The sequence below is a fragment of the Rhinatrema bivittatum genome, chromosome 5 (assembly GCF_901001135.1).
Source record: "Rhinatrema bivittatum chromosome 5, aRhiBiv1.1, whole genome shotgun sequence".
Lineage (NCBI taxonomy): Eukaryota > Metazoa > Chordata > Amphibia > Gymnophiona > Rhinatrematidae > Rhinatrema > Rhinatrema bivittatum.
The window spans coordinates 3935007-3960669 of NC_042619.1; the positions used below are offsets into that span (position 1 = coordinate 3935007).

Sequence of the window (25663 nt, forward strand, 5' to 3'; positions counted from 1 at the left end):
TTTGCAAAGGTCGGTCCCTCTCTCATTGGCTACTGCCACTCATGCCACTCGCACGCTATCCCGCTCCCACTGGGACCGTCCCTTGAAACACTTGCCTGGAATCTTCCCAGTATAAGGAAAAATTAAAATTTTAGAAACATCCCACACATAACATCTTCCTAAGTGAAAGGCTACGTAAATGCCTCCCCTCCCCCACCACTAGCCATTCCTCTTGGCCTCTTAATGACACTCACAGAAAACAACGCCATGCCAACAAGAGCATGCACTTCTGAGCTCAAACTCTGCCACACGGGCCTAATAACACAAAGAGCAAGTGCGCCATCTAGTGCCTCCTCGGGGAAGCCCTGAAACCCCACCAGGCTGATTTCCAGATTTGTCAGTAAAGGGGAGGGAGGGGAGGAGACATGGACCTATCCCACAGGCCGATACACTACAGTGCACTCCACAATTGGACGCGCCATTGGTTGCGCGTTTGACGCGCTAGCGTTACCCCTTATTCAGTAAGGGGCCGAAAACGCGTGTCCAATCCCCCAAACCTAATAGCGCCTGCAACATGCAAATGCATGTTAATGGCCCTATTAGTTATTCCCGCGCGACACAGAAAGTAAAATGTGCAGCCAGACCGCACATTTTGCTTTCAGAAATTAGCGCCTACCCAAAGGTAAAAACTACTTTTCTGTGCACCCTCTGACTTAAGATCATGGCGATATTAAGTCGGAGGTCCCGACACTTTCCAAAAGTAAAAAAAAAAAATAAAAAAAAAATTTGAAGTCGGTCGGCGGTTGTCAAACCCACTGACAGCCGCTGCTCCTGTCAAAAAGGAGGCGCTAGGGACGCGGTAGTGACTCTTGCGCCTCCTTTTGCCCGTTTCTACCGCCGGGCCTAATTAGCATACAGAATTGCGCGCCCAGGAGAGTGGGCGTTTGCCCGCTCTCCCGTGGACTTTACTGAATCGGCCCGCCAGTGCAGCAGTGTCCTCGTGACTTCTCAGCCTAACTCACGTAACATAGAAACATAGAAATGACGGCAGAAGAAGACCAAACGGCCCATCCAGTCTGCCCAGCAAGCTTCACACATTTTTTCTCATACTTATCTGTTTCTCGTAGCTCTTTGGTTCTATTTCCCTTCCACCCCCACCATTAATGTAGAGAGCAGTGATGGAGCTGCATCCAAGTGAAATATCTAGCTTGATTAGTTAGGGGTAGTAGGGGTAGTAACCGCCGCAATAAGCAAGCTACACCCATGCTTATTTGTTTTACCCAGAATATGTTATTCAGCCCTTATTGGTTGTTTTTCTTCTCCCCTGCCGTTGAAGCAGAGAGCTATGCTGGATATGCGTGAAGCATCAGTTTTTCTTCTCCCTTGCCGTTAAAGCAGAGAGCTATGCTGGAAATGCATTGAAAGTGAAGTATCAGGCTTATTTGGTTTGGGGTAGTAACTGCCGTAACAAGCCAGCTACTCCCCGCTTTGTGAGTGCGAATCCTTTTTTCTTCTCCCCTGCCGTTGAAGCAGAGAGCTATGCTGGATATGCGTGAAGTATTTCTTCTCCCCTGCCTTTGAAGCAGAGAGCTATGCTGGATATGCGTGTAGTATCAGTTTTTCTTCTCCCCTGCCGTTGAAGCAGGGAGCTATGCTGGATATGCGTGAAGTATCAGTTTTTCTTCTCCCTTGCCATTAAAGCAGAGAGCTATGCTGGAAATGCATTGAAAGTGAAGTATCAGGCTTATTTAGTTTGGGGTAGTAACCGCCGTAACAAGCCAGCTACTCCCCGCTTTGTGAGTGCGAATCCTTTTTTCTTCTCCCCTGCCGTTGAAGCAGAGAGCTATGCTGGATATGCGTGAAGTATCAGTTTTTCTTCTCCCCTGCCGTTGAGGCAGGGAGCTATGCTGGATATGCGTGAAGTATTTCTTCTCCCCTGCCTTTGAAGCAGAGAGCTATGCTGGATATGCGTGAAGTATCAGTTTTTCTTCTCCCCTGCCGTTGAAGCAGAGAGCTATGCTGGATATGCGTGTAGTATCAGTTTTTCTTCTCCCCTGCCGTTGAAGCAGGGAGCTATGCTGGATATGCGTGAAGTATCAGTTTTTCTTCTCCCTTGCCGTTAAAGCAGAGAGCTATGCTGGAAATGCATTGAAAGTGAAGTATCAGGCTTATTTGGTTTGGGGTAGTAACCGCCGTAACAAGCCAGCTACTCCCCGCTTTGTGAGTGCGAATCCTTTTTTCTTCTCCCCTGCCGTTGAAGCAGGGAGCTATGCTGGATATGCGTGAAGTATTTCTTCTCCCCTGCCTTTGAAGCAGAGAGCTATGCTGGATATGCGTGAAGTATCAGTTTTTCTTCTCCCCTGCCGTTGAAGCAGAGAGCTACGCTGGATATGTGTGAAGTATCAGTTTTTCTTCTCCCCTGCCGTTGAAGCAGAGAGCTATGCTGGATATGCGTGAAGTATCAGTTTTTCTTCTCCCCTGCCGTTGAAGCAGGGAGCTATGCTGGATATGCGTGAAGTATTAGTTTTTCTTCTCCCCTGCCGTTGAAGCAGAGAGCTATGCTGGATATGCATTGAAAGTGAAGTATCAGGCTTATTTGGTTTGGGGTAGTAACCGCCGTAACAAGCCAGCTACTCCCCGCTTTGTGAGTGTGAATCCTTTTTTCCACATTTCCTCTTGCTGTTGTAGCTTAGAGCGATGTTGGAGTCACAGTAACCATGTGTATGTTTATTGAATAAGGGTATTGTCTCCAGGCAGTAGCCATCATTCTGGCGAGTCACCCACTCTTTATTGACGGCCTCTTGATTTTATGGATCCACAGTGTTTATCCCACGCCCCTTTGAAGTCCTTCACAGTTTTGGTCTTCACCACTTCCTCTGGAAGGGCATTCCAGGCATCCACCACCCTCTCCGTGAAGAAATACTTCCTGACATTGGTTCTGAATCTTCCTCCCTGGAGCTTCAAATCGTGACTCCTGGTTCTGCTGATTTTTTTCCTTCTGAAAAGGTTTGTCGTTGTCTTTGGATCGTTAAAACCTTTCAAGTATCTGAAAGTCTGTATCATATCACTCCTGCTCCTCCTTTCCTCCAGGGTGTACATATTTAGATTCTTCAATCTCTCCTCATAAGTCATTTGATGAAGACCTTCCACCTTTTTGGTCGCCCTTCTCTGGACTGCCTCCATCTTGTCTCTGTCTCCGGAGATACGGTCTCCAGAACTGAACACAATACTCCAGGTGAGGTCTCACCAAGGACCTGTACAAGGGGATAATCACTTCCCTTTTCTTACTCGATATTCCTCTCTCTATGCAGCCCAGCATTCTTCTGGCTTTAGCTATCGCCTTGTCACATTGTTTCGCCGACTTCAGATCATTAGACACTATCACCCCAAGGTCTCTCTCCTGCTCCGTGCACATCAGCCTTTCTCCCCCCATCGAATACAGTTCATTCGGATTTCCACTCCCCATATGCATGACTTTGCACTTCTTGGCATTGAATCTCAGCTGCCATATCTTCGACCACTCTTCCATCTTCCTTAAATCCTGCACCCTGGCCTCTGACCATTAGGCCACGTAGGGGCGTGGCCTAATGGTCAGAGGCCTGGGTGCGGCATTCAAATCCCACTTCTCCCACTCCTAATTCCTTGTGCCCGGGCAACGCAGCTGAAGGAAGGAGGAGCAGCAAAGGAATCCCGCAGGAGTCAGAGAGCCCCAGAAAGTGACCCACGCGGTGTTTTCCACCGTAGAAAATACCGTGATGGCGAAAGTCCCCTGAACAACAGGCAATGGTGGCCCTGGGATTGTCGGGCCCTCCAAAAACTAGTAACACCCCCCCCCCCCCCACACCGGGGAGTGTGCTTAGACCCCCCCCCCCCCCCCACAGGCAGCCTGTTGTAAATTTAAAAACAGATACATTTTTCAAATATGACGCAAGCCCCACACAATCCAGAATCCTGAGCCCCCATCCCCCCAGACCTCCCCTCTGTTTGAAAAAAATCTGCCCTGATGGTCCACTCCCCGGACGTCCCTTCCACACTGAAGGATCCCTGACCCTCAAGGTCAGCTGGTGGTGCCGGGAGCCACAGGGCAAAGTCGGGGCAGCACCAGTTCTGAAAATCAGGGCCTTTCCCCCCAGAAACAGGAGGGGGCTGGGGCTTGCACTCTGCCTGAAACGTGTTTCTGTGGGGGTACAGGGAGTCCAGGCAGACCCCCAGGGCTTTTATTACTTTTGAGGGGGGCGGGTGTACTCCGGCAGCCTAGGGATGTGCCTTAATGTCCTGAGGCTCCTGGGGGACGTTATCTACAAGCTGAGTGATTTGATTTACGTAGTTCAGGGCAATAGGCATTTGCAGGCTAATACGTGAGGTGCTGGGGCGGATGTAATGCGAGATATTTCAAACATCTTTGGTTATCCCTGAGTTAGGGCATTTACCATACGAAAAACAGCTGGGGTTAGGGAAATATCTACAGCCCCTGAATACAGCTTGCCCTGAGCCTCAGGTCTGGAAAGGCTGCATCAGCCACCCTGCAGCACCTGGTTACATACAGTGCACAGACAGACAGACAGACAGGTGTGCAGAGACCGGCTGCTGGCCTTCATTACCCAGGAATGGCTCCTCTCACCCCCTTGCAGACGGCACAGCCTCCGTTTACTTTTCACTCGCTGGGCTTCAGTCCCGGCTGGCTCTCTTGCCTTGCCCTGGACCCACGCCTCTCGTTCTCGCATCACCCACCCGACCCAGCTCCTCACCCTGCAGATGCTCTGCACCTTCTGCTCTTCCCCAGCTCCTCGCTATAGAGGGACTCTCCTCCTCTCCTCAGCTCCTCGCTCCCCACGCCCAGGCACCCTGCTCGGGAAGCGCTGCAGAGAGTGCCCCGGGGCTCTGACCTGCTGCTATTTAACATGATCTGGAAAAGGGAGCAGTGCACCGTGAGCGACTGTAGGGGGAGGCTGGGCTTCTGAATGGCAGGTGAAATAATTTAATGTGGAAAAGTGCAAAGCGATGCAGAAAGGGAGAGAAGATTCTGAGCACAGGTACAAAATGCCGGGTTCTGCAGTGGGAATGACTTCCCAGGAGAAGGACCTTGAGAATATCATATTGAGATGCTCAGCGCAGTGTGCAGCGAAGGCCACTCGATAATACAAACAGGAATTATTAGGAAAACAATAGACAATGAAACAATGAGTACGACAAGAGCTCCGGATAGATAGTGCTGCACGTGCACCTTCAGCACTGCATGCAGTTCTGGGTGCCCCATCTCAAATAAGATAAAGCAAAACTAGGAAAGAGGCAGAGATAAAGGCAGGACACAGCTCCCGTATGGAGAAAGGCCAAACAGGCCGGGGCACTCAGAGCTGCATTTTATACGATGCTTGGAGCAGAGGTGACTGAGAGGACATCGGAGAGTTTGGAGAGTCGGGTAAATAAGGAAAGGTTGTTTACCCTTTCAAATAAGACTAGGGGATGCTCCATGAAAGTAACAGCAGATTGAAAACAGTTGGAGAAAGTATCTTTTCCCCCACAAATGCACAATCCATGCACAGCAGGACTCCTGGGAGGTCTGAACACGCTCCATAAAGCCAGCGCTTATCCCTGGGAGTGGATCCTGCCTGGGTGCTCGGGACCCAGATTGGTTACTGTCAGAGACTGGATGCTGACCCCGAGGGACCTTTGGTCCGGCACAGCACTTCTCATGTTGGTATGTAAAATGCCATCCTGCTCTAGAAGAGTTCAGTCTCTGTAGCAGAATGACAGAGTCCTGCACCTGGGGTGCAGTTATCCAAAGGGGGGAGGAGGGAAGGGCTGCAGTGCACGGAGAGAGAGAGGGACCCCTCCGCCTCACGGCTCCCACAGTCCTCTCTTACACCCTGCCTCACAGCCATGCTCACTGTAAAGATACCTCACAATCACACATCACCGTTCTACATGTGTTTTATCCATCAGTTAAGCATCCCTTAGATGGCTCATCCCACTGTTCCTTGCTTTACCCTCGGTTGTATTTTTTACTCAATGTTCCTTGTTCTCTGTAAAGATTGTTGCTGCATTACTTTGTCTGTAAACCGATAAGATGTACCAAAAGATTGTCGGTATATAAATAGTGTCTAGCGATGTGAAGTCAGTGAAACAATGCGACAAGGCGATAGCAAAAGCCAGAAGAATGCTGGGCTGCATAGAGAGAGGAATATCGAGTAAGAAAAGGGAAGTGATGATCCCCTTGTACAGGTCCTTGGTGAGACCTCACCTGGAGTACTGTGTTCAGTTCTGGAGACCATATCTCCGAAGAGACAGAGACAGGATGGAGGCGGTACAGAGAAGGGCGACCAGGAAGGTGGAGGGTCTTCATCGCATGACTTATGAGGAGAGATTGAAGAACCTGAGTATATACACCCTGGAGGAAAGGAGGAGCAGGGGAGATATGATACAGACTTTCAGATACTTGAAAGGTTTTAATGATGGACAAACGTCAAACCTTTTCCACTGGAAAGAAAACAATAGAACCAGGGGTCACGATTTGAAGCTCCAGGGAGGAAGACTCAGAACCAATGTCAGGAAGTATTTCTTCCCTGAGAGGGTGGTGGACGCCTGGAACGCCCTTCCAGAGGAGGTGGTGAAGACTAAAACTGTGAAGGATTTCAAAGGGGCGTGGGATAAACACTGTGGCTCTCTAGAGGATGTGAATGAGGTAATTTGCTGGTGCAGAAGTTACTACCCTTAGCAGAAGGCATGGGATTGCTATCTATCCTTAACTGATAAGCCTTAATGCTTAAATGCACCTGCAACATTGCTGTCTGCTTAGGTGGCAGAGGGAAAAGAGGAATTGGATTCAGACAAGAAGTGAGAGGCCAGACTTCCATGCTCTGGGGTACTGATGTGCACACACAAGGTAAAAAGCACAGGACAAGTGCATAAGCGAGCACCGAAGTTTCAAGAAGGCTCAAATGTTTTCTTTATGGTTTGGGGAAGCCTGCAGAGAGTGGCTCTTTCCATCATGCTGCGCAGTCTGCAGGCAGCACTTCCTCTTGTTCTGACATCATTTCTATGCTTTCAGCCGTTGATTCAGGTAGAGAACTGGGAGTGGCTGAAACCTGAGGGCCTAGCGCTGGCTGAAACCTCTCCGAGCAAGTCCCTGGCTGATATTTTGGGACTGACTGTACTGCATTTTGCCATTGGATATGTATCACTTACTGCTGGATTTAACTACATCTTGCACATCAGTAAATGGTTTTTATTTTGCTTTTAATTTGCTGAGAAGTGGTTGCGTCCTAACTCTCTGGGACTTGAAGCTGTTGCTTTGAAGAACCTCAGACCTTGTGCATGGACTTGGAGCTTGTGCTCCTCACATTCTATGCTTCTCTTTCTCCTCCTCCCACACCGGCAGCCTTTTACCCCTCTCCCCCTCCTTCTCATCTGATAATGCCCCTCCTGCCCCATCCCTCCCACCTACCTACTGATGAAGCCCCTCCTGCCCCTCAGGGTACATTTTGTAGCTTCCCTCTCACCTGCTAGTTGATGATGCCTCTCTCACCTTCACTTAACCCTGCTCCTCCATCACTCTCACCTTCCCCCTCTATGTCTGACCCTACAGACAAAGGAAAATTGGTTCTTACCTGTTAATTTTCGTTCCTGTAGTACCAAGGATCAGTCCAGACTGCTGGGTTATGCCTCCCGTCCAGCAGATGGAGTCAGAGAAAAGCTGAAAAGGCACCCCCCATATACCCTGGTGTGCCGCCTGCGATCCCTCAGTATAATCGATATCAAAGTAGAATGAATGTAACGTATGGTAACAACCAATGACTAGATCAAGTCAAACAGTAACCTCTGAAACAACTATAAACGGTTGACAAAAAGAAGTATCTCGTAGCTGAAAAGATGTTCTGAGAAATCTGTAAAAGAGAAACAATACAAACAGATGAGCAGGACTCACCTTCCTCTGGGCGGGCGCCTGGACTGATCCTTGGTACTACAGGAACGAAAATTAACAGGTAAGAACTAATTTTCCTTTCCCTGTACGTACGCTCAAAGCACACTGCTGCCAAACGAATCCATTTTTGGATCCCACACGTCCAAGCGGTAATGCTTGGCAAACGTGTGCAAAGATTTCCAAGTAGCTGCCCGGCAAATCTCTTGAGGCGAGACACATTCGCTCTCCGCCCAGGATGCCGCTTGTGACTGAAGAGAATGTGCCTTAAGCCCCTCCAGAACGGGACGCCCGTGACAAATGTAAGTTGAAGCAATAGTGTTCTTCAACAAGCGAGCAATAGTAGCCTTAGAAGCTTTAGTCCCTTTCTTAGGACCACGCCACAAAACAAAAAGATGGTCAGACAATCGAAAAGGATTAGTAACTTCCAAGTACCGCAAGAGGACCCTTCGAACATCCAGCCTCTTGAGATCCTGCGCCCGATGAGCATTCCTATCCTCATCTGAGAATGCCAGCAATTCAACCATCTGGTTGACATGAAAAGCCGATACCACCTTAGGCAAGAAAGAAGGAACGGTTCGAAGGGAAACTCCCGAGTCAATGATGTGCAGGAAAGGCTCCCTACAGGACAATGCTTGAAGTTCTGAGATTCTTCTAGCTGAGCAGATAGCCACGAGAAACACCATCTTAAGTGTTAAATCCTTTAGCGTCGCTCGCTTCAAAGGTTCAAAAGGGGGACTACACAGGCCCCGAAGAACCAAATTCAAACTCCATGATGGACAGATCGAACGTGCCGGCGGCTTTAGGTGCTTGACACCCTTCAAAAATCTGGCCACATCCGGGTGAAGGGCGATGGAAGTACCATCAACCTTACCTCGAAAACAGCCCAGGACTGCTACCTAGACGAGCTGTACGACAAACCTTTCTTTAGGCCGTCCTGCAAGAAGGCAAGAATCTGACTAATGGCGGCCTGCTGCGGGGACACATTCAACCCATGGCACCATGAGTCAAACACCTTCCATACCCGAATGTAGGTAACAGAAGTAGAGGTTTTACGAGCATGTAGGAGGGTAGTAATAACCGCCTCCGAGTAACCCTTCTTTCTCAATTGCCTCCTCTCATAAGCCAAGCCGCTAGACAAAAGCAATCGGCCTGATCGAAAAATACTGGGCCCTGCCGAAGTAGGTGTGGTAGATGGCCGAGGCCTAAGGGGCCGTCCACCGCCAGGTTGATCAGATCTGCAAACCACGGCCTTCTTGGCCACTCCAGGACCACCAGAACAACCTGTCCCCTGTGGGATTCGATCCGGCGCAAAACCTTCCGCACCAGCGCCCATGGAGAAAACACGTAAAGGAGAATATGTGGGAGCCAAGGAAGAACCAGAGCGTCCACGCCTTCTGAGCCGTGCTCCCTTCTGCGACTGAAGTAACGAGATGCTTTCACGTTCAAATGAGTTGCCATCAAGTCTAATCGGGGAGTCCCCCACCGTCTGATGATGAGCCGCAGTGCTTCGTTTTATAGCTCCCATTCTCCGGGATCTATCTTCTGCTGGCTTAGGAAGTCCGCCTGTACGTTGTCTTCCCTGGCTATGTGGGATGCCGCTATGTGAGACAGATGGCGTTCTGCCCAATCCATCAACCTGTCCACTTCGGAGGCTACTAGCTGACTTTTTGTGCCCCTTTGCCGGTTTATGTAAGCCACGGTGATCGCATTGTCGGATAGGACCCGAACCGCCTGGTGGTGAACCAGTGGAAGAAATTGGCGCAGTGCCAAGCGAACCGCCCTGGTTTCCAAATGATTGATGGACCACCTGGTCCTGTGCGGACTGCGACTGACAGACCGCCCCCCAACCTGTCAGGCTGGCATCCGTCATCACGATTATTCATTGAGGAGGTTCCAGGTCCACGCCGCTAAGCAAGTAATCTGGAATCAACCACCAATCCAGACTGGACCGGGCCGGTTCGAGGAGCGGTAATGGCAGCTGGAACTCCGCCAACTTGGCGTCCCAACGAGAAAGTAGTGCCCTCTGCAAAGGTCGCATATGAGCAAAGGCCCAAGGGACCAACTCCAGTGTAGATGCCATAAAACCAAGAACCTGCAAATAATCCCACACCATGGGTAAGGGAAGAGCTAACAGGCGACGAACCTGAGACATTAGTCGCTCCATCCTCACCAGTGGCAGGGAAACCTTGCCCAAACCGATGTCGAAACGTGCTCCCAGGAATTCCAACACCTGGGATGGAACCAGCTGGCTCTTGGTATAGTTGACAACCCAGCCGAGGGAACTCAGATGACTCAAAACTGATTGTACTGCATTCTCACAGAGGATCTCCAACTTCGCCCGTATGAGCCAGTCTTCCAAGTAGGGATGTACTAATATGCCTTCTCTCCGAAGACTCGCTGCTACCACCATCATCATCTTGGTGAAAACCCTCAGAGCTATCGCTAGCCCGAAGGGTAGGGCACAAAACTGGTAATGGTTCCCCATGATCATGAACCGTAGAAATTTCTGATGATACTCCTGTATCCCTATATGGAAATAAGCCTCTGTGAGATCCAAAGAAGCCAAAAATTCGCTTTTGTGGACAGCCGCAATGACGGATCTCAACGTCTCCATTCGGAAGCGAGGGATACGCAACGCCTTGTTGACCTGCTTCAAATCCGATATCGGGCGGAAGGAGCCCTCCTTCTTGGGAACGATGAAGTAAATGGAGTAGTGACCAGTCCGCTGCTCAGCTGCGGGAACTGAAACAATGGCTCCCAGGGCCTGCAATCGAGCCAGTGTTTGCGAAACCCCTTGCTGCTTCGTCTGAGATCCGCTGGGAGAAATTAGAAACAGGTCGCGAAGGGGTTGTGCAAAATCCAAAGCGTAGCCGTGATTTATAATGTCGAGAACCCACTGGTCTGAGGTTATCCTGGCCCATTCCTCCCGAAAGTGGAAGAGTCGCCCCCCGATCTCCAGAACTGAAGGATGGGCCAGCGTCCCTTCATTGGGACGCTTTGTTGTTGTTAAAGACATGAGAGGTTCCAGTTTGCTGAGGCCGCCTGCCACAAAAGGAATGTGCTCATGCTTGAGACCTTGTGGGCGGCTGCCGAGGGGTGTAGGAGGAAGAGCCCCTCCCCGAGTGGAAGCGGCACTGTCCTCGAAATGTGCCGGGAGAACAAAATGATCTGGGCTTGTCCTCCGGTAGCTTGTAAACTTTGTTCTCCCCCAAGGAACGAACCAGCTGCTCTAGCTCGTCTCCAAATAAAAGCTTGCCCCAAAAAGGAAAGGAACCCAATTGTGACTTAGAGGAGGCGTCCGCCGACCAGTTACATAGCCATGGGAGCTGCCTTGCGGAAACTGCTGAAGTTCGCCTGTTCAGCTTCCTCAGGAGGAAGATCCTGTGCCGTAAGCATTTGTTAGACCCAATGGAGGGTGGCCCTCTGCATCATGCTGCTGCAAACCATGGTCCTCACTCCTAAAGCCGAAACTTCAAAAATCCGCTTAAGGAAGACTTCCAGCTTCCTATCCTGAAGGTCCTTGAGCGCTGTACCTCCTGTTACGGGAATGGTAGTATGCTTGGCAATGGCCGTGACTGCCGAATCCACCTTGGGGATCTTAAGAAGCTCCAAGGACTCATTAGGAAGTGGATAAAGCTTTTCCATGGCTCTGCTGACTCGCAGGGTAGCTTCAGGAGTATTCCATTCCCGGGACACGAGCTGGAAAAGTTTTGGACGGAATTGAAATGTTTGCGGCGGAGCGCGAAGTCCCGATAACACTGAGTCTCCCGGTGAAGTATCCAGAATTGCTTGTGGAACTGGGATCTCAATTACCTGAAGTACATGTGAAATTAACGGGTCCAGCTCCTCCTTGCGGAACAAGCGGAGTATCTGCGGATCATCCCCCTCCACCGCATCGGCACTGCCCACATCATCACCCAGATCATGAGTGGGAGGGTCCTGAGACATGAGATCAGCAGATGAGACAGGGATAGAAGATCCACCACCCTGGACCATGCAAGGCAGCTCCGACCCAGGGCTTTCCTGGTCTGCTGTGCCCTTAAAATACTTAGCTTGGGCAGGAGACCGATTTTTCCCAGTGTTTCAGCTTCCACATAAGCTTTATGTAGAAGCAAGACAAACTGGGAAGAAAATGGGTGAGGTCTCTTTAAGGGCCCCCCCCCCCCCCGCCGATGGGAAACGGGGGCAGACCCGAGTCCCGCTGAAAATCGTGTGGTCTCTGAGAGCTGAGTGCCAGTGGGGACAGAGGAGGAAGCTCCTTTCCCTCCCCTATGGAATCGACATCGCGATCTGCCTGAGGCAAGATGGCCACCGCGGGATCAGAAGGAGGCAAGATAGCCACCGACCCCGTGCTGATTGGGAGCGTGCCGGGCCTCTGCCTCCGAGAAAGCGGTGCACTTTTGTGTCCCCTCGGGTGCGGCAGGGCTGCTCCCCTGCTAGAAATCGGCCGCTGCGAAGGCCCCTCCACCCCCCCCGGGGATACACCAGGAGCAGTGGCCTTCGTGGGAGAGCCGGTACACCGGCTCCCCGCGGCATAAGAAAGGCGTGAAAACGCTGTCGGGTGACAGGCCACCCCGTCCGGAGGCCCGGGAGATCAAGGCAGGCGGGGGCCAAAAAGGTCTGTATTTAAATTAAAAAAAACCTTCTCTCTCTCAAAGAAATTGCTTTGTCTTCTTTTTTTTTTTTTTTCTTAACTTTATTACTAACTCAGGGGAACATCCTGAGTTAGTAATAAATCTTGCCTCAGGATGCCTCATGGTCCAACAACTTCCGCCCCATAGCTAACCTCCCATTCATCGCCAAGATGAATCCTGAGTTAACTTTATTAACTTTTTTTTTTCTTAACTTTATTACTAACTCAGGGGAACATCCTGAGTTAGTAATAAATCTTGCCTCAGGATGCCTCATGGTCCAACAACTTCCGCCCCATAGCTAACCTCCCATTCATCGCCAAGATCATGGAAAAACTAGTGAACTCTCAACTCTCAGATTTCATCGAAGACAACAATCTTCTCTTCACCCCACAACACGGCTTCAGAAAAAATCGAGGCACAGAATCCCTCCTCTCCTCGTTGACAGATTATATCTTAATGGGCCTTGACAAAGGAAACTCATTCCTATTGATCTTGTTAGACCTCTCAGCAGCGTTCGACACGGTCAACCACGCCATCCTCCTAAACCAACTCTCGTCTATAGGAATCAGCGGCACCGTCCTATCCTGGTTCAAAACCTTTCTCAATAACAGAGGTTACAAAGTTAAAATCCAAAACAAGGAATCCTCTAGATTTGACTCTGTCATAGGAGTCCCTCAAGGTTCTTCATTATCTCCGACCCTATTTAACATCTATCTTCTTCCTCTCTGCCAACTTCTCACCAACCTCAATCTAAAGTACTTCCTTTATGCAGACGATATCCAAATCATCATCCCCATCAAAGATACATATTCTGAAACTCTTGACTACTGGGAATCATGCCACCTGAAAATCAAACAACTACTAAACAACCTACACCTCATCTTAAACTCTTCTAAGACAGAAATCCTTCTCATTTCTCCGGAAACCAACATCTCCACTACTCTTCCCACCAACCTACCTACCACACAAGTTCGAGACTTAGGAGTGATAATAGACAACCGGCTAAACTTCAAGGCCCATATCAACAAAACAACCAAAGACTGCTTCTATAAACTCCAGGTTCTGAAGAGGATAAGACCTCTTTTCCATGCCCAAGACTTCAGAACGATCATCCAAGCAGTCATTTTTGCAAAATTAGACTACTGCAATTCCCTATTGCTAGGTCTGCCCTCTTCCTACTCCAAACCACTACAGATGGTTCAAAATTCAGCAGCTCGATTACTAACAGGCGCAAGAAAGAGAGACCACATATCCCCCATTCTGAAAGAGTTACATTGGCTACCCGTCCACTTCCGTATCATGTACAAAGCCATTTGTGTCATCTTCAAAACTATTCATCAACGCATCTCCCTCGATCTACAAATCCCCCTCCAAGTATACAACTCGACAAGACCTACCAGAAATGTCTACCGAGGCGCCCTCAAAGTTCCTCCTGCGAAAATGACCAAACACATCACTCTAAGAGATCGTGCCACCTCCACTGCTGGCCCTTCTCTGTGGAATTCCATTCCCACAGATCTCAGACTGGAACCTTGCCTCTTAACTTTCAGGAAAGGACTTAAGACTTGGTTATTCAAGCAAGCTTTCCCAGACACAATCTAATATCACGTCATAGATACAAACCAAGGACTTCAAATATTCAGCCATTAATCATGCCATTTTTACATAGCATTTAATTTATTTGTATACCGTTCAACCGTTTATTCTTTCCTATCTCTTCCTTCTTATCCAAGTTCTGCTACCCTTGTTATTTGTAACTGCTCCTTCGATCACCACAGTTCTAGTTGATGTATTTAATGCACTCCCGTTTCATGTAAACCAGCAAGATATGTGCTCATGATTGCCGGTATATAAAAACCTTAAATAAATAAAATAAATAAATAAATAAATCCTTCCTGAACCAGAAAAATACTGGCCCATCAGAGGAATTGGACTTCTCTGGAATAGCTGTGTCTCCGAGGTATGCTGCTTCTCTGGAGGAGGGGGAGAGTGACCGGCCCACCGGTGAATCCTCCCCCTGATAGCTCACTGGGCAGGGGACCAAAAGTTACTCCGGCAAAAGGCTATAGGGCAATGCCCTGCCTTGCCTGCCTGTGTCCTTTGCTCCTTTATTTTTTTTTTTTTAAGAATTGATCTAGTCAGAGGATTCCCCATTAAATTTAAACCAAACCTGTGAGAGGAACCCTCCCAGTTTAGAGATGATCAGGACCGCAGGTTATGCTCTCTCAATCTGCTGGAGTCAGAGAAATACTGAGGGATCGCAGGTGCACACCAGGTTATATGGGGGGTGCCTTTTCAGCTTTTCTCTAACTCCATCTGCTGGAAGGGAGGCATAACCCAGCGGTCTGGTCTGATCCTGGTACGTACAGGGAACACCTGTTTGGTTCTACCGCTCACCCCCCATCACCTGCTGATAATGCTTCCCCCTCTCTCTTACCTGCCGATAATGCTTCCCTCTCACCTGCTGATAGTGCTTCCCCCTCTCTCTTACCTGCCGATAATGCTTCCCTCTCCCTCTCACCTGCTGATAGTGCTTCCCTCTCCCTCTCACCTGCTGATAATGCTTCCCCCTCTCTCTTACCTGCCGATAATGCTTCCCTCTCATCTGCTGATAGTGCTTCCCCCTCTCTCTTACCTGCCGATAATGCTTCCCTCTCCCTCTCACCTGCTGATAGTGCTTCCCTCTCCCTTTCACCTGCTGATAATGCTTCCCTCTCCCTCTCACCTGCTGATAGTGCTTCCCTCTCCCTCTCACCTGCTGATAATGCTTCCCTCTCACCTGCTGATAGTGCTTCCCTCTCCCTCTCACCTGCTGATAATGCTTCCCTCTCCCTCTCCCTCTTACCTGCTGATAATGCTTCCCTCTCCCTCTTACCTGCCGATAGTGCTTCCCTCTCTTTCTTACCTGCTGATAATGCATCCCTCTCCCTCTCACCTGCTGATAATGCTTCCCTCTCCCTCTCACCTGCTGATAATGCTTCCCTCTCTCTCTTACCTGCTGATAGTGCTTCCCTCTCTCTCTTACCTGCTGATAATGCTTCCCCCTCCCTCTTACCTGCTGATAATGCTTCCCTCTCCCTCTTACCTGCTGATAATGTTTCCCTCTCCCTCTCACCTGCTGATAATGCTTCCCTCTCCCTCTCCCCTGCTGATAATGCTTCCCTCTCCCTCTCACCTTCTGATAATGCTTCCCTCTCTCTCTTACCTGCTGATAATGCTTCACTCTCACCTGCTGATAATGCTTCCCTCTCCCTCTCACCTGCTGATAATGCTTCCCTCTCACCTGCTGATAATGCTTCCCTCTCCCTCTCACCTGCTGATAATGTTTCCCTCTCCCTCTTACCTGCTGATAATGTGGTAATAGTTCCAGCTCCAGCTTTTTATGCAGTAGGCCGGTGGGATGTGACCAATGATATGAACCTGCCAGGAAACAGCACAGCACTTAAAGCTCCTTGATCTCAGAGGGTCTCGCTCCCTTCCTTTCTTCTATCCACCCCCAAGCCGCCACTGCTTATAACAGAGCCTGCAGGACCAGGCTCGCACCATGCTGGCACCTCACAGATCCACGCACAGGGAGTCCCACTGGCAGGCAAGGGAGTTTATATTGCCACACCCTTGAATAAGAACTGGAGGTTATGGGAGTCAGAATAAAGATATAGACGATTTATATAGGTGAGAGGAGACTCCTCCCCACTCATTCAACATAAACCCAGTATCCCAGCAAACTGTGGGGGAGGGGGGCACTCCTACCTCTGACCCAGCGTCCCAGCACGGTGTGGGGGGGGGGGCACTCCTCCCTCTGACCCAGCGTCCCAGCACGGTGTGGGGGGGGGCACTCTTCCCTCTGACCCAGCGTCCCAGCACGGTGGGGGGGGGGGGGGGCACTCTCCCCTCTGACCCAGCGTCCCAGCACGGTGTGGGGGAGGGGCACTCTTCCCTCTCACCCAGCGTCCCAGCACGGTGTGGGGGAGGGGCACTCTCCCCTCTGACCCAGCGTCCCAGCACGGTGTGGGGGGGGGCACTCTCCCCTCTGACCCAGCGTCCCAGCACGGTGTGGGGGGGGGCACTCTTCCTTCTGACCCAGCGTCCCAGCACGGTGTGGGGGGGGGGCACTCTTCCCTCTGACCCAGCGTCCCAGCACGGTGTGGGGGGGGGGCCCTCTTCCCTCTGACCCAGCGTCCCAGCACGGTGTGGGGGAGGGGCACTCTTCCCTCTGACCCAGCGTCCCAGCACGGTGTGGGGGAGGGGCACTCTTCCCTCTGACCCAGCGTCCCAGCACGGTGTGGGGGGGGGCACTCTTCCCTCTGACTCAGCGTCCCAGCACGGTGGGGGGGGGGGGCACTCTCCCCTCTGACGCAGCGTCCCAGCACGGTGTGGGGGGGCACTCTCCCCTCTGACCCAGCGTCCCAGCACGGTGTGGGGGGGGGGCACTCTCCCCTCTCACCCAGCGTCCCAGCACGGTGTGGGGGGGGGGCACTCTCCCCTCTCACCCAGCGTCCCAGCACGGTGTGGGGGGGGCACTCTTCCTTCTGACCCAGCGTCCCAGCACGGTGTGGGGGGGGGGCACTCTTCCTCTGAGTCAGGACCCGCCCAGCATGGTGTGGGGGGACACTCTTCCCCTCTTATTTCTGTGTGGTGCTGAGGGTAAGGCTCTTCCTCCTATGTACTGCTGGGGTGGAGGGTGGGGTGCTCTACATTATGTGAGTTGAGAAGCTGGCACTGAAAGCTTTCCTTACCATGGATCAGGTTGAATTTCTGGTTGACTTTTCTTTCTTTCTGATCATGAGAATCCTAATCTACAGAAAATGTGGTCACCCGACCAATCACTCTGAGGTGGAGAATTAGGGCAGAGTTTCTGTGAACTGAGGGGTCAGGGTTCATGCTCTGCCCAAACTTGCTCTTTCTGAGCTAGAGGTTTAATCATTGGTCAGGGGTTACCCATTATTGAAGGGTGTTTGCTAGAGGTCAGGGTTCTGTCTTACCTTCTCCTTGCGATCTTCTGCTCCTTGTAAGACTCCTGCCAGCCACTGCAGCTGCCCAGCCGGGTCTGTGGAGTTGATCAGAAGCCAGAAATTCTCAAGAGCACAAAAGTTCATGTTGAGAGACACCAGGCGCAGCCCTGGGCTCAGCTTTAGCGTGTAGAAGCCACCCAGCCTGTAAGGAGAGAGTCAGATTAGAGAAATCGTTAGATGATTGAGGGGTTAAAGGGGCACTTAGAGAAGATAAGGCCATCGCGGAAAGGTTAAATGATTTCTTTGCTTCGGTGTTTACTGAAGAGGATGTTGGGGAGGTACCCGTACTGGAGAAGGATTTCATGGGTAATGATTCAGATGGACTGAATCAAATCACGGTGAACCTAGAAGATGTGGTAGGCCTGATTGACAAACTGAAGAGTAGTAAATCACCTGGACCAGATGGTATACACCCCAGAGATCTGAAGGAACTAAAAAATGAAATTTCAGACCTATTAGTAAAAATGTGTAACTTATCATTAAAATCATCCATTGTACCTGAAGACTGGAGGATAGCAAATGTAACCCCAATATTTAAAAAGGGCTCCAGGGGCGATTCGGGAAACTACAGACCGGTTAGCCTGACTTCAGTGCCAGGAAAAATAGTGGAAAGTGTTCTAAACATCAAAATCACAGAACATATAGAAAAACATGGTTTAATGGAACAAAGTCAGCATGGCTTTACCCAGGGCAAGTCTTGCCTCACAAATCTGCTTCACTTTTTTGAAGGAGTTAATAAACATGTGGATAAAGGTGAACCGGTAGATATAGTATACTTGGATTTTCAGAAGGCGTTTGACAAAGTTCCTCATGAGAGGCTTCTAGGAAAAGTAAAACGTCATGGGATAGGTGGCGTTGTCCTTTCGTGGATTGCAAACTGGCTAAAAGACAGGAAACAGAGAGTAGGATTAAATGGGCAATTTTCTCAGTGGAAGGGAATGGGCAGTGGAGTGCTTCAGGGATTGTATTGGGACCCTTACTGTTCAATATATTTATAAATGATCTGGAAAGAAATACGACGAGTGAGATAATCAAATTTGCAGATGGTACAAAATTGTTCAGAGTAGTTAAATCACAAGCAGATTGTGATAAATTGCAGGAAGACCTTGTGAGACTGGAAAATTGGGCATCGAAATGACAGATGAAATTTAATGTGGATAAGTGCAAGGTGATGCATATAGGGAAAAATAACCCATGCTATAGTTACACAATGTTAGGTTCCATATTAGGTGCTACCACCCAAGAAAGAGATCTAGGCGTCATAGTGGATAACACATTGAAATCGTCGGCTCAGTGTGCTGCGGCAGTCAAAAAAGCAAACAGAATGTTGGGAATTATTAGAAAAGGAATGATGAATAAAACGGAAAATGTCATAATGCCTCTGTATCGCTCCATGGTGAGACCGCACCTTGAATACTGTGTACAATTCTGGTCGCCGCATCTCAAAAAAGATATAATTGCGATGGAGAAGGTACAGAGAAGGGTGGCCAAAATGATAAGGGGAATGGAACAACTTCCCTATGAGGAAAGACTAAAGAGGTTAGGACTTTTCAGCTTGGAGAAGAGACGACTGAGGGGGGATATGATAGAGGTGTTTAAAATCATGAGAGGTCTAGAACGGGTAGATGTGAATCGGTTATTTCCTTTTTCGGATTTTAGAAAGACTAGGGGGCACTCCATGAAGTTAGCATGGGGCACATTTAAAACTAATCGGAGAAAGTTCTTTTTTACTCAACGCACAATTAGACTCTGGAATTTGTTGCCAGAGGATGTGGTTAGTGCAGTTAGTATAGCGGTGTTTAAAAAAGGATTGGATAAGTTCTTGGAGGAGAAGTCCATTACCTGCTATTAAGTTCACTTAGAGAATAGCCACTGCCATTAGCAATGGTAACATGGAATAGACTTAGTTTTTGGGTACTTGCCAGGTTCTTATGGCCTGGATTGGCCACTGTTGGAAACAGGATGCTGGGCTTGATGGACCCTTGGTCTGACCCAGTATGTCTTGTTCTTAACTCTCTGATTACACTGGAAATGTGCCATCTCCCCCTGTTTTCAGCTCCACTCCAGGAAGGTGGTCCGTTTAAAGCTTACAGCTTATCCTCTCAATGAACACCCATTCTGGAGCTTATGCAGTATGAAAGTCTGTGAACATTTTAATGATGCATGTTTTCTGAGGGAGTATTCGCTGAAGCCTGTAATCGTGGCCTCAGGACAGGCAGTTAAGAGGAAGCCCTCCAGCTTTTGACCCAATTTTAGCTAAACTGCTAGATAAATGTGCCCCAGTAGAGCCTGAGCGTTTTCTTGATGGGTTTGATGTTCTGTTCGTGTGTTTGATGTTCTGTTCGTGTGTTTGATGTTCTGTTGGTGAGTTTGATGTTCTGTTTAGTGTGTTTGATGTTCTGTTGGTGTGTTTGATGTTCTGTTTAGTGTGTTTGATGTTCTGTTGGTGTGTTTGATGTTCTGTTTAGTGTGTTTGATGTTCTGTTGGTGTGTTTGATGTTCTGTTCGTGTGTTTGATGTTCTGTTCGTGTGTTTGATGTTCTGTTGGTGTGTTTGATGTTCTGTTTAGTGTGTTTGATGTTCTGTTGGTGTGTTTGATGTTCTGTTATTATTTATTAGTGTGGTTCCAGGAAAACACACAATACTAAAATGTTGCTTGCATCTATCCAGAATGCTATCCTTTCTGATTGTGATCACAATAAGTCTTTATTAAAAGCATTATTGCACATTTCTTCCGCTTTTCATATGGCTTCACGTGAAGTTTTTAACAGATTACATTCTCATGACACAGGGCATTCCTCACTAGAAGATCTTTTCAGATTAGGGTTGGGCAGCACGTTTCACGCTGGAACTCTTTGGACTGTGGTGTGCCACAAGGACCTCCCTTATTGGCTAGTTTAGCATTTACCTGCAGCATGCACTGCCTGCACTGCATGCAAATCCTTCTCATGCGTGCTCTCTGAGGATATCCTGAAAACCTGGCCTGTTTGCGGCCCTCGAGGACTGGAGTTCGCCATCCCTGCCTTAGACCATTGCTTGAGTTTGCCAGATCCCTCCTAATGTTTTCCAAATCTTCCTGGCTCTCCCCCCCTTGCAGATTTTGCTATTATATACAATTAGTATTGTACCATAAAGGCTCTTTTTTCAATCCTTCCTGTGCACAAGGAACACTTAACATCGGTGACTGAGAACACAAGCAGCTCTTGTGATGAGGATTTAGGGCTGATTTCAGCAGAGCTTATGCTACCCTAGGGAAGGTGGCTTGTGCAAGAAATTGCTTCTTTACCTCTCTGGATTTTGATTGAACTGTTTCTTGTACTTAGAATAATTCTCCAGTCCTGATTCTAATGTTGCTAACTTTAATCCTTCCTCTGTGAGAGCTGGAAGTTCACCATTCCCTGGTCTAAGGTCTGCCAGCTGAGATTTAATGCTAAAAAATGCAGAGTAATGAATTTAGCATGCAAAAACCAAAGGGAAAGCTACAGCATTGAAGGTAAAATTCTTCTAAGCACAAAGGAAGAGCAGGATCTGGGGATAACTATCTGATGATCTTAAGGTGGCCAAACAGGTGGATAAAGCGATGGTAAAAGCCAAAAAGCTGCTTGGCTGCACATGGAGAGGAAGGGTCAGCAGAAAAAGGGAGGAGATATTGCCCCTGTATAGGTCCCTGGTGAGACCTCACTGGGAATACTGAGTACAATCCTGGAGACTCCACCTTCAAAGGGATATAAACAGGATGGAGTCTCTCCAGGGGGAGGCTACTAACCTGGTCAGTGGTGTTTGCTCTAAAGCACATGGGGATAGACTTAAAGATCTAAAGATGAATACCTAGAGGAAAGGGGAGATAGGGGAGATAGGTTAGAGACATTCAAATATCTCAAAGGTTTCCATGCACAGGGGATGAGCATTTTCCAATGGAAAGGAGGCTGTAGAACGAGGGGTCATGAGATGAGGGTGAAAGGGGGCAGATTCGAGAGTAATCTTAGGAAATATTTCTTTACAGAAAGGGTGGTAGATGTGTGGAACAGCCTTCCAGTGGAATTGGTGGAGACAAGAACAGTATCTGAATTCAGGAAAGCAAGGGATAAATGCAGGGGATCACCGAGGTAGAGGAAGGGACTATAAAGCAGAATGGGAGATGTAGATGGACTTTATCTCTTGTTATGTTCTACGTTTCTGTTCCCCCACTCTTACTAGTGGTAGGGATTGTGTGGATGGGCAGACTAAATAAGGTACATTTTTTCTGCCATGACATTTCTATGTGGCAGATTGTCTGGGGTCTCAGCTTCACTTGAAAGTGTGTGGAGCCTCCAGGGTCACCTGAGGGTGGGTGAGTTCTCTGATCCCACCTGAGCACATGTACAAGCATGGCCTCAAGTGTGTGTTGGCAAACACTGGCTTCAAATGAGCGTGCAGGGTTTCTGAGTTCACCTGAATTATTATAGGGATGGTCTTCAGGTATAATTGTATGTACATAGGATCTTGGCCTCATCTAAGCATGTGTAGGGTCTCTGGTTTCACTTGGGGCTTCAGCATTACCTGAGAATGCACAGGACCTCCAGATCAGACAAAGATGGCCAGCATCTAAGAATGGGAGCAGCCATGTCTGTACCTGTGGGAGGTGGGGCCTTCGATTTCACATAAAGGTGTGCAGGCTCTACAGGCTCACCTGAATAGGACTTGGGGCCTTTGGTGTAAGTGTAGTCTTGGGTTCAGATGGGTTTGTGAGCAGCTATGTCTTCAGTGATGGGTGGGTGGGGTACTGATCTTACTTGAGAGAGTATGCAGGGCCACTAGCTTCACCTGAGTGTGTTTGAGATTACCAGAGGGTGTGCAGGGTCACTTCAGACTCACCTGAGGGTGCGCAGAGCCTCCGGAGTCAGCCAGTCTTTCCACTCTTCAGCCATAGCCTCATACAACCACTGTGAAGACTGGTTTCCATGTATGTAGGGTGGTGGGAAGCTGTTCACAGGTGTGCTCTCATGGTTGCCCACAGCTGGGTAGACTGGTAAGTGACCCAGATACTTGCGGATGAGGCTAGTGATATTTCTGAGTGCCAGCAGCTGATCTGTGCGAGTTTGCTCCCAGATGTTGTGTGCTGGGATATCTCCAGTCCAGTAGACATAGTTGAAGGGGCCAGACGTGGCCAGATGCTGAAGCAGATTCTCGATGGTGTGCAGTGGCAGGTCACATTTGCTGTACTCCCCCCAGTGTCCAGCTCCACGGTGGCCTATCCCACTCCCATTGCGGCAGCAGAGTGGCTCCTTACAGTCTGGGTTACTTCCTGGGACGTAGGCCCGGTCCCAGTGCACATCTGTCAGGTACAGCACACGGCTCGTGGGGGAGCCAGGGTGCGGGGGCAATGGTGGTTTGACTGGTGGCTTGGGCGTGTTCGGCAGTGTGATGTTCCAGTCTGAATAGATGTCCCAGTGTCCACAAGAACTACCCAGGAGCAGGCCACAGATCTCAATGGGCCTGAGGACAGAGCTGATCCAGGCAGATATCATGTCATCCCTGAAGAGCTGCACAACTTCAACACATATCTGCCTCTCCTCCAGCTTCAGCTTCATGCACACCCAGGCAGCTAGATCCGCTACATGCTCCATGTTATCCTCGGTCTGTGGGGTGGTGGAGAGAGGGAAGGGAAACAGTCATGGCAGAGGGATAGGAGAGCAATGAGAGAGAGAGAGAGAGAGAAAGAAACTCAATTAGAGGTGATGGATACAATGAGAGCTTCAGTCAGCAGGGTGTGTGTAACATGGGGCCCGAAAACTTACACAACAGGTCTCTGGGGAATATGAAATCTTAAGCACAGGACCTCCACAGATGCAACCTGAACACAACATTTATGTATTTATTTAAGGGATTTTATATACCGCGGCACGTTTAGAACATCACCTCTGTTCACAATGAAACATAATGTAGCAACAGGCTTTACATAAAACACGAGAACATAATAAACGGAAGCAGGTATAAGATAAATATAATTGGAAAGGGGGGAGGTAGGTAAACAAAACTTAATAACTAAACCATGAGTGCAACATGAGCATGACTATGGGTAATCACCAATACAATTGAAAAAAGATGCGGATAAGCATACAAACAGCTGATCAGCCTACAGACAGCTGAGCATAAGTACCAATGAGCAAGGAAATATATGAGCATATATAAGCATGTATAAGCATAAGGACCGAAGAGCATAGATATATATGAGCATATATAAGCATAAAATGATCATAAGTACAGAAGAGCATAAATATATATGAACATAAAAGCAGTTGAGCATATATACAGAACTATCAGGGTATAAATGAAGTGTTGTGCAATGGGAATGGGGAGGATGAAGAGGAGGAGGAATTGTAAGGGAAAAGTCTTGTGTGAGGCTGGGATTATGTGGATTATGGGAGAACGCCCTGAAGGTGGGTAAAGTAGAGAAACGATCAAGAGTATGCCTGCTTGCATAGCCAGGTCTTGTGGTTTTGTTTGAATTTCCTGTGGCATGATTCCTGGCGAAGACTTGGGGGCATTTTGTTCCATTGGGCTATTCCTGCAATAGTAAGAGAGCGTTCTCTTGTGGATATAAGTTTGTATGTTTTGGGTGATGGTGTAATAACTTTCGCCTGATGATGCGTTCTGGTAGGTCTATTCGGGTTGCTGAAGATGAATTGTTCAGAGAACCATTGCATATTGTGATTGTGTATGGACTTTAAGTGTAAGGGTTTTATATATTATCCTGTATGAGATTGGAAGCCAGTGTAGGAACTGGAGAACCGGTGTAATATGTTCATGACGATGGGTGTTGGTGAGTAAGTGGGCAGCAGCATTTTGTAGCATCTGCAATGGTTGTATTGAGTTTTTTGGAAGGCCTATTGGATCGCATTACAGTAGTCAAGTTTTGACAGGATACTTGGACACTTGGATACTTGACAGGATGACTTGGAGTACTGTGCGAAAGTCATAGGGGTGTAGGAGGGGTTTGAGTCTTTTTAGAGTGTGGAGTTTGAAGATGCCATTTTTGATGGTGGAGGAGATGAACGTTTTCAGATTGAGGTGGTTGTCAATATTTACGCCGAGGCTGCGGACATGTTGAGAGGTGGTGTAAGGGGGGGATTGTGAGTGGGACAATGGGGTGTGGAAGGAGATATTGTGGGGTGATATGATGAGAAGCTCTGTTTTGGTAGCGTTAAGAGCCAGGAAGTTGTCTAAGAGGAGTTTTATTAATGTCAGTGTGGGCTGAGTTCCAAATTTTTAAGGCGTTCGTGAGAGAGTCTGTAATGGGGATAAGGATCTGCGCACATCATCAGCGTGGATGAAGTGTGGGAGACCAAGTTTGGAGAGTAGTTGACAGAAAGGGAGGAGGTAAATGTTAAATAGTGTGGAGGAGAGAGAGGAGCCTTGTGGCACTCCTTGTGATAGTCTGATAGGTTTTGATTCATAGTGTCCGATTTTTACACTGTAATATCTGTCGTTAAGGTATGATTGGAACCATAGGAGGGGGGTACCAGAGATGCCAATTTCTTTAAGGCGCTTTAGGAGGCTGTGGTGATCAGAAAAGTGGTTGACAGTGTCAAATGCGGCTGAAATATCTAATAGAGCAAGAATATAGGATTTTCCTTTGTCTAGGGCTTTGAGTATGCATTCCGAGAGGGAGATAAGGAGGGTTTCGGTGCTATGATGTTTACGAAACCCATATTGCGATGGGAATAGAATATGATTTTCATCAGGTAGTCAGTCAGCTGCTGGTTGATGATTTTTTCCAGAATTTTTGATAAGAAGGGGAGGTTAGATACTGGGCGATAGCAGGTTCCGCGGGATCAAGTTCAGGTTTTTTGAGGATAGATTTTACAATGGCCTTTTTGAGTTGCATTGGAACCAAGCCAAGGGAAATGGATTTGTTAATGATATTGGCTATGGGTTTTGCTATTATATTGGGTATGGTGAGGAGTGTCTTAGTAGGGATAGTGTCTGAGAAATGCACTGCGGGTTTTAATTTTTTTTTTTTTGAGTGTGGACTCTATTTCTAAAGGCGATGTATTCTCGAATGAGGTAAGTGTAGCTGTGGTGTTTGCAGATACAGAGGATTTGTGTAAAAGGATGTTATACATGGAGTTCTTGGG

The 25663-nt window shown here is 48.6% G+C and overlaps 1 protein-coding gene across 2 annotated transcripts in view; it reads right to left on the reverse strand.

Moving 5' to 3' along the window:
- Positions 1 to 25663, reverse strand: part of SMPD1 (sphingomyelin phosphodiesterase 1) — a 75349-nt gene that overhangs the window by 27266 nt on the left and 22420 nt on the right. For both annotated transcript variants that reach the window (XM_029601913.1, XM_029601914.1), the window contains exons 2-4: positions 22401 to 23164; positions 17517 to 17688; positions 15878 to 15954 (exon numbers count right to left, since the gene is read on the reverse strand). In XM_029601913.1, the coding sequence (XP_029457773.1) occupies positions 15878 to 15954; positions 17517 to 17688; positions 22401 to 23164 (1013 nt within the window). The remainder of the gene's footprint in view (positions 1 to 15877; positions 15955 to 17516; positions 17689 to 22400; positions 23165 to 25663) is intronic.